General features: G+C 38.1%; 1 protein-coding gene across 8 annotated transcripts in view; it reads right to left on the reverse strand.

Annotated features, from left to right (window-relative positions):
• The window catches only part of MTMR2 (myotubularin related protein 2), a 107,862-nt gene that overhangs the window by 80,002 nt on the left and 10,837 nt on the right, over positions 1 to 17,023 (reverse strand). For 3 of the 8 annotated variants that reach the window (XM_081239735.1, XM_081239736.1, XM_081239734.1), the window contains one exon: positions 2,861 to 2,933. The exons of 4 other annotated variants lie outside the window; for them this stretch is intronic. In XM_081239735.1, coding sequence (XP_081095861.1) covers positions 2,861 to 2,880 — 20 coding nt within the window. In that variant the 5' untranslated portion in view covers positions 2,881 to 2,933. Of the gene's footprint in view, positions 1 to 2,860; positions 2,934 to 15,619; positions 15,639 to 17,023 lie in introns of those variants that run through there. One more of the 8 variants, XM_081239739.1, reaches the window with a different exon arrangement.

The following is a 17,023-nucleotide window of genomic DNA, read 5'->3' on the forward strand; positions in this document are numbered from 1 at the left end:
CTAATTAATGAGTGAAAAAACGAGAATGATCAAAAGATTGAATTATTCTAATCAAATTCATCAGAGGCCATGACTAGAACATAAGACAAGATGAAAAAGAAATGTGGCAAAGGGGGGCTGGAGGGGACAGAACAAAGCAGGGGAAGATAAACAGAAAGTTTCATTTTCCTTCTGGAGTTCCTGTGCATGTGTTACTTTATATACCATATATAGTATTCCATTTCCATTGAAAAATTTCTTAGGACATTGGAGCAAATATTTTGTTAAGGAGGCTATGTCTTAAGTGAATGACAAATAATCCTTAAACAACTGGTGGGAATTGTTTTTTGACTGTTATTTCTACTGGAATGATTAAAGAAAAGGTTGGGAATTAAGAAACAAGGATACTTAACAGCAGTATCCATGGCCAAGTGACGTAATCCCCACTCCCCATTACAGTTTCATTATCTGTGAATAGTACCGATGAGACTCTTTTAATGGTTAGCTTTTTGATGGTCAGATACCTCTTTGAAAAATCTCATGAAAACTATTCCCTGAATTGTTGACAACGTCAGGGACTTTAAGGTTAAGAACTGTGGCCTAGATAATTCCTTTTAGTTCTAACATAGTCCAGAGCTTCAGAAATGAGTATTCTGCCTTTTGAAATATTCACACAATATCTAGATAAATACTGAAAAATTAAACTGATTGTCCAAAAGGTATATGTGTAAGTGTATATATACGTATGTTTTTTCTAATTAGATAATCACAGTCTTGAATATGAAGTTAAGACTCAAACTAAATAGAAATATTCCAATATTGTATTTCATACAATAGAGTCAAAAGGAAACTAAATCCAATAGCTATACTTATCTCAGGAACTCTGGGCTATCACTGTGTAAATTCAACGCCCCTGATTATAGATAAATAGAAACGATACCCTATCAAGAAATATAAGCCACAATTTCTTTAAATATTTTCATTGTTTTTATATTAAGTGATTTTATCAGAAGCCATATCTATCTTTTAAAATACACTTGAAAAATATTCTAATTTAGCTAAGAAATGATTCTTTTTTCCATTTTTTCTTTCTTTTTTTTTTTTTTTAACTAACTAGATGGGCCACAGAAGTCTCCCCCATAATGTCATTTCAAGTGCAATGGAAAGACCTTCACTGTCCGCCTCCCTGGCCCTACCATACATTATTAACAGCTTCCACCATTAGGGTTTCTGAGCTTAATGATTCTATTTCAAATGTCATACATTTCAAAACATACCTGTAATAATTAGGGGGAGATACCTCCTTAAAAATATACATATGGTTGGCTCAGTAACTCTTCTAAATAAATAATTTCATCAGAATGAATTGGAACACAAGAATATAAACTCAGTGACTCAGGAACATCACCCTTGCCAATGCCCAACATGGTTATGTTTCAAGGCTTCTTATTCTGTGATTCGCACACTTAATCTAACCTTGTGGCCTCAGTACACTGGAACTCATCATTAGCTTCAGTGGCCTGACTCACTGGACTGCTTCTCCTCTGCCAAGGTGAAAAAGGAAAACACATGACTTGGAGTAATCTTGGCACTTGTGTTTCTGAGAGCACACTCATTTTTCTTTCAAACACCGCATGTGGTTTTCCTTCACAAGTCTCTTCCCAAATCTGCAGGCCATATTCCATTTCTTAAGAGTTTAGCTACCTTCTACATTACAGCAAATTGTCTATCCTCAATGGTTCCATTTTCTTAGTACCCACTCGTTCCCTAATTCCTCCCCATCTGGCCTCTGCCTCTATCAAGCCCCTAAAATGGTTCCTTCCTATAGTTACTAATAACCTGATTATTTTTTTAAAAAAGGTCTTTCTCAGTTCTGATACTATAAATTCAGCTCTCTTCACTAGCATATTCTTTTGGTTATCCCATATCTTAGTTTAATTTCATCAATACTCTTGAGCATCTACTATATGCAAGACACTACTGTTCTAGGAACTACTAGAGATACAGAGATAACATAGGGTTGCTGCCCCTAGTGAGCTTTCACTCCAATGTACTTAATATAAGTACAGAAAAATCACAACACAATATAGAATATGAAAAGTGAAAGAAATAAAGACCTTAGGGGTTGGGAAATTGGAATGCTTATATACAGCTTTAACTTAGGGGCTTGAAAAAGGTTTTAAGAGGTAGCATTTGAAGTTAGACTACAGAAGAGGTTCAACACCTTCTCAACAATTTCACTAAGCAAAAGAACAATATGAAAAAAAGAAAAGAAAAAGAAAGTATTAGGAAATTCAGGGCATATTAAAGCTATTGTAAGAGGCAGACCACTTTGGTTGAAGTGTGGGATACTTGTAAGGCTCAGTAAGAGATATGCCAGAAAAGGTAAGTTTTGATTAGCCTGTACAAGTTCTAAAAAATAAGTTGGTATCTAGATATTTAGTTCTGAAAGCAGTGAGAAGCCACTGAAAGTTTCTGTGCTTTCGGAAGATCATTTTAACAACAGGTCAAAGAATGGATGACAACAGCAGGAAACTCTGTTCGAAAACTATTAGGAGACCTCCTCAAGTCAGAGGTAAGAAGGGCCTCAACTAGCAGAAAAATGAAATAGGAGCGGATGCAAGGCACACTGGAGACAGAATCAATAGAACTTGGCAAATGACTTGACATGATGAGAACGGGAGAGAAAAGGGTCAAAATATGAACCCAAGTACTGCTGACTGAGAAACCAGTGTGCCAAATTAGAGAGCAAGAAAAGTAGGTAGTTTGGGGAGCTAATGAGTTTCATCTTGGAATTTTTAAGGCTGAGGTGGCATCAAGGCATCCACAGAGAAACATACACACCCCATACAGCAGTAGGCCAAAGGATTTTATATTTTACCTGGTCATGCATTTGTTCATCCATTCATTCAGGCAATTTTGATCTGCTGCTTACACTGTGTTGGATGAGTGCACTGTGAAGATACATGCAATACGGCAACATTAGATGTGCTCCCAAATTAAATCTTCATGGGAGAGGCTGACTCCTATTCAACTATCTATGAAACTGACTGTGATAAATGCTATAGGAGTGGTTTAAAAAATACTCTAGAGTAGAAGAGCAAAGGACTAAGTGCGACTGGGAAAGGTTGAGGCAGACCTGAAAAATGTGTCATTTTGTTATGGACAACGGCCCGTTAATAGGATTTGATGGTAGAGTGGAAAACTAAAAACATTCCACACAGAGAACAGCAGAAGTAACTAGATTACTTGGGGAAACCTATGTGACTGGGCTTTGTGGATCATGGCAGGGGTGGAGGCAAGAAAGGCTGAGCTATGTTCTATGAAGAAACCATAGAAATTGTGGTTCTATGAAGGATACCATAATAAGAGTTCAGATTCTATTCTGTAGACAATGGGAAGCCATCAAACATTTCTGAGCATAAGTGTTACATAATCAGCTCTATGTGCAGAGAGAGATTCTGCTGGCATGATGGAGCACCAACTGGGGGAAAACCTCTAGAGGAAGTCAGACTAGTTAACAGGCTATTGAACGAAATAATTAATAGACATTTGGAAGAGGCCACACAATGACAAAGACACGAAATACAGAAGAAAGAGCAAATTTGAATGGGTTATTGAAAATATGCAGTAGATTTTGATGTTGTTGAACTTGAAGCTCTTACAAAGTACCCAAGTGTTCATTAAGTGGAAGTACAAAACTTTTCCAGTTTTGAAATTCTTTGGAGAGGTTACAGTTAGTTGACAGCTAAATCCATAAAACTGAATCATGTAGCCCAGGGACAGGATGTATAAAGCAGTAAGAGATTTGAGATTTAGTGAACAGAACTACAGTCATTTTCACAGAATACAGACTGGAGGTAGAAGTCTAGAAAAAAATGGCGAGAGAGATGAAAGAATCAAGAGAAAAAGTTTAGTGAAAGCCAAAAAGAGTGTTTTAAATTGATAGTTCATAATACATAATAATACTACAAAGAGGTCAAGGAAAATAAGAGAAAAATCCAATGGAATTATTAATAAGATATGTAAAATCAATTACTGTCAACAAGATCTATATGTTTTAGAAACAATAATCTAATAAGAATGAAAAACTGAGGTAATAAGGCATATTGTCTCTCTCTCAGTAAACTTAACTGTGTCCAAACCCACTCTTTCCTCCTATCTTAGATTATAACACATCCCTTCTCAGGTTCAAGGCAAGTCCCTCCTCCTGTGTTCTTCATCCTGCCCCATCCAGTCATCTTCAGGAGAGGAGAGTGAGTGTGTGTGTGTGTGCATGCGTACACATGCATAGACTTTATACAACACTGAATATCCAGTAGAAACTCAACACTGATTTGCTGAATCTATGTCAGGTTCATTAATAACTCTACCCTCCACTGCTCTAATGATACTGCTTTCTGGATGTCATGTGACTTCAGGCAGTTTCTCTAGTTCTTGCCCTCCTTAACTTCTCTGCAATATCTGACACTACCGGCACTGCCTCCCTCTTGGGATTCTTTTCCTCTCTAAATTTCCGCTGTCATCAAAATTTCCTGGCTTCCTCCAGGTTCTTTTCTTCCAGTTGCCCCCTAAATATAGATTCTCTTGAAAGTTCTGACCTTGGCTCTGTTCTCTGTCCTCAGTCTCTCTCTGAAACATCATGGATTCCCACAGCTTCAGTTATCACCTCCATGCCAACGATTTGCAAACATCTTTAGTCTTCTCAGTCCCACATTTACAAATACTACTAGTACTATCTGGCCCCACCCTTTCTCTCTCCAGTCCTATTTCTCACTCTGATCCTGTCTGGCTACTGCCCACACCTCACAATGACACTAAGCTGCACAGTAACCACAGTTATACCAAATAATAGTTTTTAATTGTTCCTTTCAAATGCAAGTATAGGCACCAGTTAGCCAACTACTCTGATAGTTAGCCAGTTAATTAAAGAATATTACAACTTTCAAGGACCTCCAAGATTTTAGTGAAACTCCCCTCATTTACAGATAAAATACAGCCCAAAGAAGTGAATGATTTGAAATACGATATCAAATAAGTGGCAGAGCCAGATACATCAGGTCCCATTTTGACTAAATCACACTGCTTCTGATATGGAGTACAGAACCAAAAGGACAAATACCCTCAGGGTGTTTACTATCTAACTAGGGACATGAAACAAATGTGCGTGCACACGCACGCACACACACACACATTTCTATCACGTAAGCTCACTGTATGAAGATGAAGTTCAGCTGAGACTACTCAAGGAATGCTCCCTAGAGAAGATAAAGCTGAACTGGATTTAGAAGTGGGTTAAGTGGCTTCCCTGGTGGCGCAGTGGTTCAGAGTCTGCCTGCCGATGCAGGGGACACGGGTTCGTGCCCTGGTCTGGGAAGATCCCACATGCCACGGAGCGGCTGGGCCCATGAGCCATGGCCACTGAGCCTGCGTGTCCAGAGCCTGTGCTCCACAACAGGAGAGGCCCGCGTACCGCAAAAAAAAAAAAAAAAAAAGAAGTGGGTTAAGAATAAAACAACCAGAAAGCAGTTTCTTTGGGTTTCTTTCCCATAATTTTTTTTTTAAGTTTTTGGACAATAAACACAAGGACCATATTCAGTATGAGAAGACTGGATTGTTCATTAAATCTCCCATTTAGAATTCAGTATGAAAAGGATGTGATAATAAGAACAAAAATAAAAAAATATACATATATAATGAGGTAAAAAAAAGAATTCAGTATAAATCCAAGTGATATTGTAGAATCTTGAAAGTAAATGAAAGCTCCAATGACAATCTACTTTTTTTTTCTTTTGCAGTACGCGGGCCTCTCACTGTTGTGGCCTCTCCCATTGTGAAGCACAGGCTCTGGATGCGCAGGCTCAGCGGCCATGGCTCACGGGCCCAGCCGCTCCGAGGCATGTGGGATCTTCCCGGACCGGGACACGAACCCATGTCCCCTGCATTGGCAGGCAGACTCTCAACCACCGCGCCACCAGGGAAGCCCGACAATCTACTGTTATCTCAGAATGTTACTGTTCCTTGACTCCTCATCTACTTTACTGTTTAAGACTGCTTCATCTCCTTTTACTCCACTACTCAGCAGCCACGTGGCTGTGGGCAGGATGCTCTACCTCACTAAGTCTCAGTTTCTTTATGTGTAAAATGGAAATGATAAACTCTACCTCATATAATTGATCATTTATTCAGCTCCTTGTGTTCCAAATAAGACCACCCATTCCCCCCAGCCCCCAGCCCCCATCAGTAGGAGTTATGAAAGAACATCAGAAATCCAAGTGCCCTGGAAGAGTAAGACTGTGTGCCTCCATCTCCCCATAGCCTCCCCAACATCACTGGCAAGTGAAGAGTAGATCCCAGAACTGTCAGTGATCTCTACAGGACCTCACCCTTCCCTCCCCCTCAATACTCAGTCTCCCTACATTCCATCATCCCATCTTAAAAACTGTAAGGACTAACTTCATTATACCCTTTATCTCTGTTTACAACAGTTCCCACAAGAAGTCAGAACCACCAGACTAATTCCCTCCTCTCATCTCATCTTCCATTCACTCCCCCCACCAACTCCCGTGCTTCTGAATTTCAAGGTCAATCATCAGCAAAATATCCTCTACCTTGCTCTCCCTTAAATGGTCTATTTACCTTTTGCTCTAACTAAAGCCTGGTTTTTCCCCCTGAGAACACTGCTCTCCCTACAGCCCTTTCAAATGGAAAAATAAGCCCTCTTATTTTCTCACCAATATCTCTCTCCCACAACTGGGCCTGGAAATTAGGCCTTGTTCTCCATTGCCACTTTCAGACTATTCTTCCTCTCCATGTCTAAAAACCCCAATCATTCATCTTATGTCATCAGGTTATACTACCTTCTACCCTTCCTTGCTGAGGTCAACAACCAGTCTCTAACTCACTCTCCCTCACTCCTTGAAGAATTAGCTTCATGCTCACCCTGACTCTTTCTAATATCAACACAATTGCCATAATTCTTATTGATTTCAATATCCATATAAATGAATATTCCAACACCCTGGCCTCTCAGTGCCTTACCTCCTCTCCACCAATGATCTTGTCCTCCACTCTACCCCAGATCAGGATCACACCCTAAAACACTGGCATTCCCAATTAACTGACCTCCATAGTTTAAATTTCAACCGTTCTACTAACTACCAGCTCATCTCTCTAGGACACTAGTCAACATCTTTTAATTGTTCAATTACACCAAGGCCTCCACTGTTCCTACTGTCTTTCACTGTCTCTATTTCATGACCTTGTTTCTCTTTCCCCAACTTATTAAATTCTATAGCTTGTAATTACAATCATCTCTGGTCCTTGCTTGCTTCATGGTACTTACCTGGCAACACCCAAATGCTAGTTAAGCCAACTCTCTGCCTACTCCAGATCTGTACCCATACAGTTGGATTAGTGTAGAGAAAAACACACAACCATACGGCCTGGACTCACTTTGAATACATGATCACTCACGTCAACCAAGCCCTTAATACTGCCCAGCAAACATACTACATTTCCCTAATCCATATGTTCTCCCATTCTTCCAGACAACTATTTCATATGGTCTTTTCTTTCCTCATCCTCCACCATCCTCTCCATCTTGAATTTAGTAGGTGACCTAGATTCCCATTTCACTGAAAAATATAGAAGTAATCAAAAAGATCTTTCACAGGCTCCCTCAACTACAACCTCTTTGCATCAGTGCATACGTACTCTGCCTTCCTTTCTCTTACTGTAGGGAAAGCATCCATACTTCCATCTAAAGCCAGCTCCTCCACTGAACTATCTCCCCTCATCTTCACAAGAAAATCTCTCCAGCAATTCTTCCCTCTGGTTCCTGTATCATAAAAATTTTCCTCTCTTCTCAATCATGCCAGTCAGCATAGAAACATGCTATTATTTCTCTTAACTTACCCTCCAGATACCACTTCGCTTCTCTGAGCTTCCTTACAGCAAAACTCCTTGAAACAGATGTCTACTCACTGCTTCCAATTGTTCACTTCTCATTCTCTCTGAACCCACTTCCAATGGGCCAACAAAAATGCTTTTGTCAGGCCATCAAGGAACTCCACTTTGCTAAACTCAATTGTCAATACTTAGTCCTCATCTATAAGCAGCATTTGACATAGCTGATCCTTCCTTCTTGAAATACTTTCTATCCTTGGCTTCCAAAACACTGTTTTTTGTTTTTTGGTTTTTTTTGCAGTACGTGGGCCTTTCACTGCTGTGGCCTCTCCCATTGCGGAGCACAGGCTCCGGACGTGCAGGCTCAGCGGCCATGGCTCACGGGCCCAGCCGCTCAGCGGCACGTGGGATCCACCTGGACCGGGGCACGAACCCATGTCCCCTGAACTGGCAGGCGGACTCCCAACCACTGCGCCACCAGGGAAGCCCCCCAAAACACTGTACTCTTATGGCTACCTCATGAGCCCTTCTTCCTCTCAGGTCTCCTGTAGTGATTCCTTCTCACTTCTGAACCTCCTTACACTGGAGTACCCCTAAACTCTCAGTCCTTGAAACTCTTATCTTCTCTATGTACACCTCCCCTCAATAATTTCATCCAGTCTCACAACTTTAACATCTCTAAACTGATTAACCCAAATGTATAGCATTATCCCACACTTTTCTCTTGAATTCCAGATTCCAATAACTTATTTATGTAACACCTCCAGGTGAACAATATGCCCCAAACCAAATCCCTGCTCTTCTTCCTGAAACCAGCTCTAACATCTTAGTAAATGTTAATTCTATCCTTCTATACTTTCTTGAGCCAAAAAGTCTGGAGTCAACTTTGACTCTTCCCCTACACTACATGTTCAATCCATCAGGAAATCCTATTGGCTGAACCCTCAAAACATGTCTAGTATCCAATCACTTCTCTTTCCTCTTTGGCTACTACCATCATCTCCCTCCTGGATGATTCCAATTGCCTACAAACCAGTCTCCCTGCTTCTGCATCCTAGTCTTTCTTAACACAGCAGCCACAGTGATCCTTCTGAAACATCTGACATAGTCACTCCCTGGCAAAAAACCTTCCACTACCTTCCCATCTCACTCAAAACAAAAGCCAAAGTCTTTAATACGGCCCAAAAGGCTTTCACATCTGCCCCCACCCTTACCTCCCTGACCTCATCTTCTACTATTCCCCCCTCTGCTCCTTTGCACTATAATAACACAGGAGCCCTTGCTGTTCCTCAAACACACCAGGCAAGCTCCCACTTCAAGTCCTTCATATCTTCCATTACCTCTATCTGTAACTCTCTTCTCCTAAATATTCTGTTTCTTCCTTTACTTTCTTCAGCTTTTTTGCTCAGATGTTGCCTACTTAGTGAGACCTTCCCTGGCCATTCTATTTAAAATCGCAAACAACTCCAAACCCACCCACTCATTCTCTATTTAACCTCCCTGCTTTATTTTTCCCAAAACACTCATTGCTATCTGACATACTTTTTGTTTTACTTATTTATTTTCTGTTTCCTCCATTTAGTTAATACTTGCTGAGTACTTACTTACCACATGCCAGAAAGAGTTCACATACTGATAAAGATTAAATAAAATGTGCATGCAAAGAGCTTAGTACATTACCTGACAGAAACACCTTAACAATGTAAAATACTATTTTTATCTAATGGAGGCTGGAATGGGATGCTGCCTACTGTCATCAGAGAACACCAGTTTAACAGAATGAGGTTAAACACAGGGTTGGAGAATTAAAACAAATGAAACTCTAACAATTTTATCCTTAAAGAAGCAAGGAGCTAAATTATCCATAATCAGATAGTCTCTGCCAGAGAAAATGTAATACAATTTATTTAAAACATCACAAGAAAGCAAAAATAACTTCTGGAAAAGGAAATTTCATATTTCCCCTCTAGCAACCAGTTCCAATTATTAAATCATTGTTGGAAACATAAGATCCTTTCTGCTTTTAACACAAATGCTGTGTACATTTCATGACCAAAAAGGGATGTCTACCATTAAGCGTTTAATAGTGGATTATTATAAGTAACCATACTGCAAAGCACCTTCACAGTATGAAGCATGGGACACTTTGGAGGATGCTAACACACAAACTATTCTCTCACCCCAACTAGGACATGTAGTTTAAGCTACAAGAAGAGAAAGGAAAATTAGGTGTCGTAAATCATGGCAAGTCATTTAGCCCCTCTCAGGGCCTCAATTTCATACTGCAAAGTAGGGATAAAAATACTGATACTTGTTCTTATCTCACTGGATAGTCCTAAAATGATGTGAAAATGCTATCTAAGCATTAAGATTCTTTTATATATAAACACCACTACTAAGGGGGGCGGGGAGGGACCAGCATCCAACAACTGATAATGTACTAAAATATGGAAAATGAAGTTACTGTGAAAATGTTTAAGATATACATGGGGCTATCTAAGAAAGAAGACATCTTCTCAGGAAGACTTTCCACATTAACACCATTCCTCCTGGATGACTCCTTGGATATATACCCCCCTCATCACATTCACCTTTGAGTCACAGCTATTTCTTACAGTTCTTTGCTAATGTTTTCAAGCAAGCTTACATTTTCTAGTTAGGTAAAATGTACAAAATAAATGCTTATGTACCAAGAAAACTTCCCAAATAAAAATCAGAGCTCCTTCGAGATTAGCATTTAGGACATATCCATTATATTTAAAATGGTAAGCCGGACCTATTTACACTAAAATAATTTAAAGGAATAACTGATTTATAGGAAAAGACATTAAATAAATGTCTATTTATATTTGAGATGATCAAATCTATCATGACAAACAGTAAAAGACTCGTGAAAAAGTCACCAGATGTCCAAAAAAAAAAAATCACATCATCTTATTTTTGACAAAAGCCAAATTGGATAGAATTTGGGCACACAAATGAAAAGATGACATAAGAGAGTCACAGGTTCATGGTCCAAATACTATTTTTTTAATGACCATTAGTTTCATAACAGTTTCACAGAGTGATTTCAAAGAGTCAAGATAAAAAGAATTGTGGTGTTACTATTCAAATTAAATTATAACCATTCCATAGTATCTGATTTAATCATGAAATGTCACCTGCCCTCATGACAAAAAGGATTTTTCCAAATGTATGCTTAAATGAGAAATACAACTATGGTTCCAAACTAAGCGATCATTCTCCACTATCCATATTCCATTTAATTGACAGGCTAACAAAAGGGTCATTTCCTATACCCAATGCCTCTTTTCTTTGATGAGAGGGATCTCCAAAATGGAGCAGGAAGTGTTGAGTAAGTGAGAGCTTTGTGAATGATGACATTCAAGTCTTAAGGAAGACCTGAGGGGTGGAGCTGCTATACAAGATGGTCTCAAAGTTCAAATCTAAGGTTCTATGATTCAGAGCATAAAAATCCTAGAGATAAAATTCTAGGATTACAAATGAGGAGTTATGGTTCTAACTATTGGAAATATTTGCTAAACTGGATTTTACCATTTTTTTTTTAGATGTTGGGGGTAGGAGTTTATTAATTAATTAATTTATTTTTGCTGTGTTGGGTCTTCGTTTCTGTGCGAGGGCTTTCTCCAGTTGTGGCAAGCGGGGGCCACTCTTCATCACAGTGTGCGGGCCTCTCACTATCGCAGCCTCTCTTATTGTGGAGCACAGGCTCCAGATGTGCAGGCTCAGTAGTTGTGGCTCATGGGCCTAGTTGCTCCGTGGCATGTGGGATCCTCCCAGACCAGGGCTCGAACCCGTGTCCCCTGCATTAGCAGGCAGATTCTCAACCACTGCGCCACAAGGGAAGCCCGGATTTTACCATTTTTAATATCCCTTTCAGTTCTTGATAGTCATCATGCCCCCAACTCTCCTCTCTTATACACACACATGCATACATACATAGAAATAAACTACTGTCCCATATGAAAATGTGATTCAAAGACTTCTCCGTCAATATTATTTCTTATGTATACTGCATAAACTTTCCCTATAAAAAGGCTGTCACACAGCAGCAACATCGTGAAATTTTATTCATTTTCAATTAGTGTGGGCACTTTTCTGCCCAAACCTTTTATCAGAATTGTTATTAAGAAATAGTATCCAATTATAATCATTCTGTTCCTATAAATCCTTTAATGGAGGTACAAAAAACCACTGACAAGGTTCAAATACCTAAGCCATAAATAAATACAACATTCCCTGGCCCTGGATAACCTGCAGGTTATTAATGAGGTTCAGAATAATGGAAAGGTAAGTGTACTTTGGAACAAAAACAATCATAATACCTCAAGGGTAGGCCAAACAATTTCTGCCCTCAAGAGCAGTAATGTCTGTACTTAGAAAAGTGTGCTATGTCCAAAAAAAAGTATAAATAAAACACACATTTTAGAAATTAATAAAGTTGTTATAGAGAGAATATTTTCTCAAAAGCTACAAAACTGATAAAAATATAACCAGCACTGTAGAATACTCTTGTTACTAATACTAATTATTCTTTATACTTATTCATATGTAGACTGCTTTTCTCAGGAGGCTCAAAATACCTCAGAATAAAACTGCATTATATTCTAAATTCTGATCCATTGTATAATCCTTTGGAAGACCAGTTAAAGATTATATGAACATGCAAACAATTTACATTCTCAGATGTGCTTATCCAAATTTGCAGAGCCATGGCCATTGTAAATGAGAAACCATTCTCAGTAGAACTCCCCTCTTTAACCCACTTCTTATTCTACCCTAGACTATATTATTCTCTTTATTCCTAATTTAAAGGAATCAAGTCAATAGTATTTAAATGTTAACTTCTGGCTCCACAAAATAACCAAATGAACATACATACATACCTATAAAAGAACAGAACTTAGCTTTATAGTGACTAAGAGAGGCATAATACAGGAAAGCACTAGTCATACTATTTTTCAATAGTCCTGCCACTATCTCAGCCAGAGTGATGCAGTTTTCTTTCCACCACAAGATCAAAACAGACATCCCATCATCTGACTCTTAGTCTTTCCCACACATTTACTGGTCTGTTGTTATTGCAACAGAATATCTTTTTCCCTTGCTACACTATTCCTAAGAGCAATGTTCCACCCTTCTGGTCTCAAAAGTTCTACTATTTCAAAGTGTAGCATTTAGGCGAACAGAGTTATACAAACTATTTATTGGTAGGAAGATAGAAATTACTCTTTATATGCTTTCCAAAATATATAGTATTAAATAAGGTACTCTCCACTTTTCAATTTTTTTGTTTGTTTCAGTTAGATTTTTTTTAAGTTATACTTATTCCTGAGAATTAATCAGGCTAAAAACTTGCTAATTATGACAATTATGTCTAAACAAATGAACTTTGGTACCTACTACAAAAGTATTTCTTGCCTCAATACTACTGAACTTACAAGCATCCCTGGTAATGCTGCAAAGGCAGAAAAATCTGTCTCCAGATAGCAGGGGTCACTTATCAATTCCAAATATTCCCATGCCTCAAAGTACCCCTCAGCTTCCTCAAGGATGGAGACTAAGAATCTCTACCTCCACTAAAGGCCTCTTAGCCATCTTGCCTCTGGCTCTTCACACTCTTCCCCCCCATTTGCAGGGCAGGAACTTCCTAAGTCTCCTATTTCATACCCTCCCCTCTCATAGACATTTACTGACATCACCAATGTATCATGTACTGGGGACAGTGTTGAAAACGGATTCATTTTCTTCAAGGGACTTATGGTCTAAGGAAGATGCTGGATATCTAAGTATCTCATAATAGTAAAATGTGGGACTGAAAGGATATAAAGGACACAATGGAAACACAGAAGAGAACACAAAGCACAGAGCACAGATGCAGAAGTGCTCAGTAGCTGAAAATATGAGCTGCAGGGTCACAGGGGCTTGGTTTCCAGCTTAGCAAGTAATAATTCAAGCAAGTTACTTAATCTAACTTCTTTCTTTATAAAATAAGGTAATGATATCTTATTAAGACCATAGTAAGGATAAAAAACATGACCTGTAGAAAGCAATTCGTACTAAATACTTAACTGGTAGAAAGCGTTCAACGAATAGCATCGTGGAAATACAAGAGTACCCTTGTCAGAAAGGAAAACAGTATGAAATCAGAAATAAGGGTTTCCTTTTAAAAAGGAACCCACTAATTAAATTAAAATGAAGCAAAGCCCTTGGCCCTAAAAGTATGTTTCACTCAGATGTACACTGTAAAATATCTTCATTTGACTAAGATAACTAAACGTATAAACTTTTAAACATAAAAAAAAAAGTTTCAGTTAATGGACGAATCACTGAATACTAAGCACAAATATCAAGGGGAAAATTTTTTAATATATATAAATATGTACATATTATACACATACACTCACACACACACCCTCACACACGTGCATACATGCATCCTGTGTAACTTCTGATAGATTCAAGCAGAAGACTGGCCCAAAGCTTCAATCACAAAACCAATTCCATCACCAGTATTTTTCAATGTAACTGTTAGCAAAGCACTGACCCTCTTTGACTCTGCTGGTTTGCTGGACTGTAAATGGAATTAACATTAGTTTATTGTCAACTGCACCAACACTGGTGGTATTTCACAATAATGAACAGAAAAATAAAATTCAAGCACTAAAAGATGCCAAAAATATAGTTATACTCCTCTTAGTTCTCCTGATTTAACATTTCAAAATCCCATAAAAACATTTCTAGCAAAAGTGAAAAAGTGTGTCTGAAAATTAGGGATGCAGATAAACATACCAACATTTTACACTCTTAATTCAAAACAACCTAGAAACAAGTCACCTATCTTTCCATATATCCTAGTAAACAAATGCTTCCCAAGGATTTAATTTCTTTTATTTCCAGTCATTACTGACTATAATCATTACAATAAGATTTAAATCACTTGCCTTATTTAAACTGCTTCACTCCTACTGCCAATTCAATTTTTCTTCAGTATTCCATGGAAAGAAAAGGTTCTTTTCAAAAAAGTATTCTCCTGTAAGTAATGTCCTGAGCACATACATAGCATGTTTGCCCAAGAACATTAAAGAATGTATTCTATATTCTGACTGTGAACGAGCTTTTCTAGAAATGCAAACTTTGCTGTCAATACTTACACAATGGACTACAGTGCATAAGCACTGTTCATGCTCTATTAGTCATTCTTTTGGAAATTTTATTAAAAAAAAATAAAAGGCCTGCAGTGTGTATAAAGCACTTAGGATACAAAAGACGTATTGTCAGAATATTTGCAGGATCTCCAAAATAGAAAAACAACTCCCCCAAACAAATTAATTACAGCTTATAGTAATTATTTTTTTAAATGCTACACCAGAAACCTGAATTTCTTAACTTAACCAATCTATAGTATAAAAGAGATGACATAAGTGATCTTATCATCATGGCATCTGATTGACAGATGAGAGCCTACATTTTGTATTCTTCTGAGAACAAAGGGGATCTGAACTCTGAGACAGCTGGTGCAGTGCATGTTGGCACTTAGTCTGGAAAATCCCTAGGTTCTGAGGTACACATGACCTTGGATACAGTTTAATTTGTATTATTTTATTTTCAGGTCTATCAACTACATTTCCCTAACTAAAAGTTAGGGCATATTACTTGGTAATGCAACAGAAAGTATGAAAAACCAGGTGTATAGAAATAGTTTATATACATGTTTTTCTTCTGCAGAGTATTATTTCCTCAAAGATCTTACCTGGAAATATAAATAAATAGGTAAAAGCCTAAGTATTCTAGCCAAAATGAGTGTGTCCATGGGGAATGGGGTGAGAATTGGACAGGAGGAGGGACTTTCAGTCCCAGCACCAATCCCAACACCCTCAGCAACTCCTTAAAAGAGTTTCTCAGAACCCCTTCAAAAATCCTGATTCAAACTCTGATGAGAGCTGAAATTAAAACTCACATGGATTCATAAGTAGCCTAGAGAGGAAAAGTTAGCAATTTGGCTGAGAAAAATGTGGCACTAAACTGAAAGTTGAAAGAATAGAGCTCAAAGCGCACTACACTGAAATTGCATTTCCTTTTAGAAATGAACACTTCCATCCAAATTGAAGTATAAGGGCAGAAACACTAAAAAGAGGAGAGTTGACCTATTCTGTAAATGCTTGCTCAACAAACACTTTTACCTGGACAAACAATAGAAAACACACGGGGAATTCATGCTTTGATAAATGACCTTGCATGTAATTTTCTCATTCCATCATGCAAATCTGAATTCATTATTAAAACCATGAAGTCACATATCCATTCTTTAGGCTATCTAGACAGACATTTTGTTTTCCCAAGACAGAGAAAAACAAATTATTACTATTAATTGGTCACAACCCCATCAGCATAATGAGATATAACTTTTCTGCACAAACTTCAGTCATATAAGTGAAGCTGACATAGGTGTTTTATGTTATTTTGTCCTGCACTCACTAAAACATTTTGTAGGAAAATAAGAGCATTCAACATCTCTACCTTTTCCTAGCCTGGAATGGTTAAATTAAAAATCTAATGTATTGGCATCATTCCGCGATTTATCCCGCCTTAATTTTGAATACTATTCTCTCTTTACCAGATTAAGCTGGTTGTTTTTTCTTGCTTGTTTTTGCCTTTTTTTCCTCTACCTGTATAAAAAGGTTGAGGAAAACATCTCTCTTTTAAAGTACTTTTAGAATAGTAATACTTAACGTTAGCATAGCCCTTTACAAATGTCAAAGAGCTCTCATACACATTTATCTTCCATACATATTACCAACCCTGGGGCTAGACTGCCTGGTACTAAATTCTGGTTCTACCACCCTGTTGTGACCTCAAGGAAGTTACTTAACCTCTCTGTGCCTCAGATTCCTCATCTAGAAAGTGGGGATAATGATAATGCTTATACCTCATGGGACTGTTATGAGAATTAAATGAATAGATGTAAAATACTTAAAACAGTGCCTACTACATGGTACACACTACACAGGCATTAACTATTCTTTTAAATTATTGTCATCAACATAAATCATCATATTTAGGTCTCACAACGATTCTGTAAAAATAGGACAGCAAGTATCATTTTACCGTTTTT

Source organism: Mesoplodon bidens (assembly GCF_964165515.1).
Source record: "Mesoplodon bidens genome assembly, chromosome: 7".
Lineage (NCBI taxonomy): Eukaryota > Metazoa > Chordata > Mammalia > Artiodactyla > Ziphiidae > Mesoplodon > Mesoplodon bidens.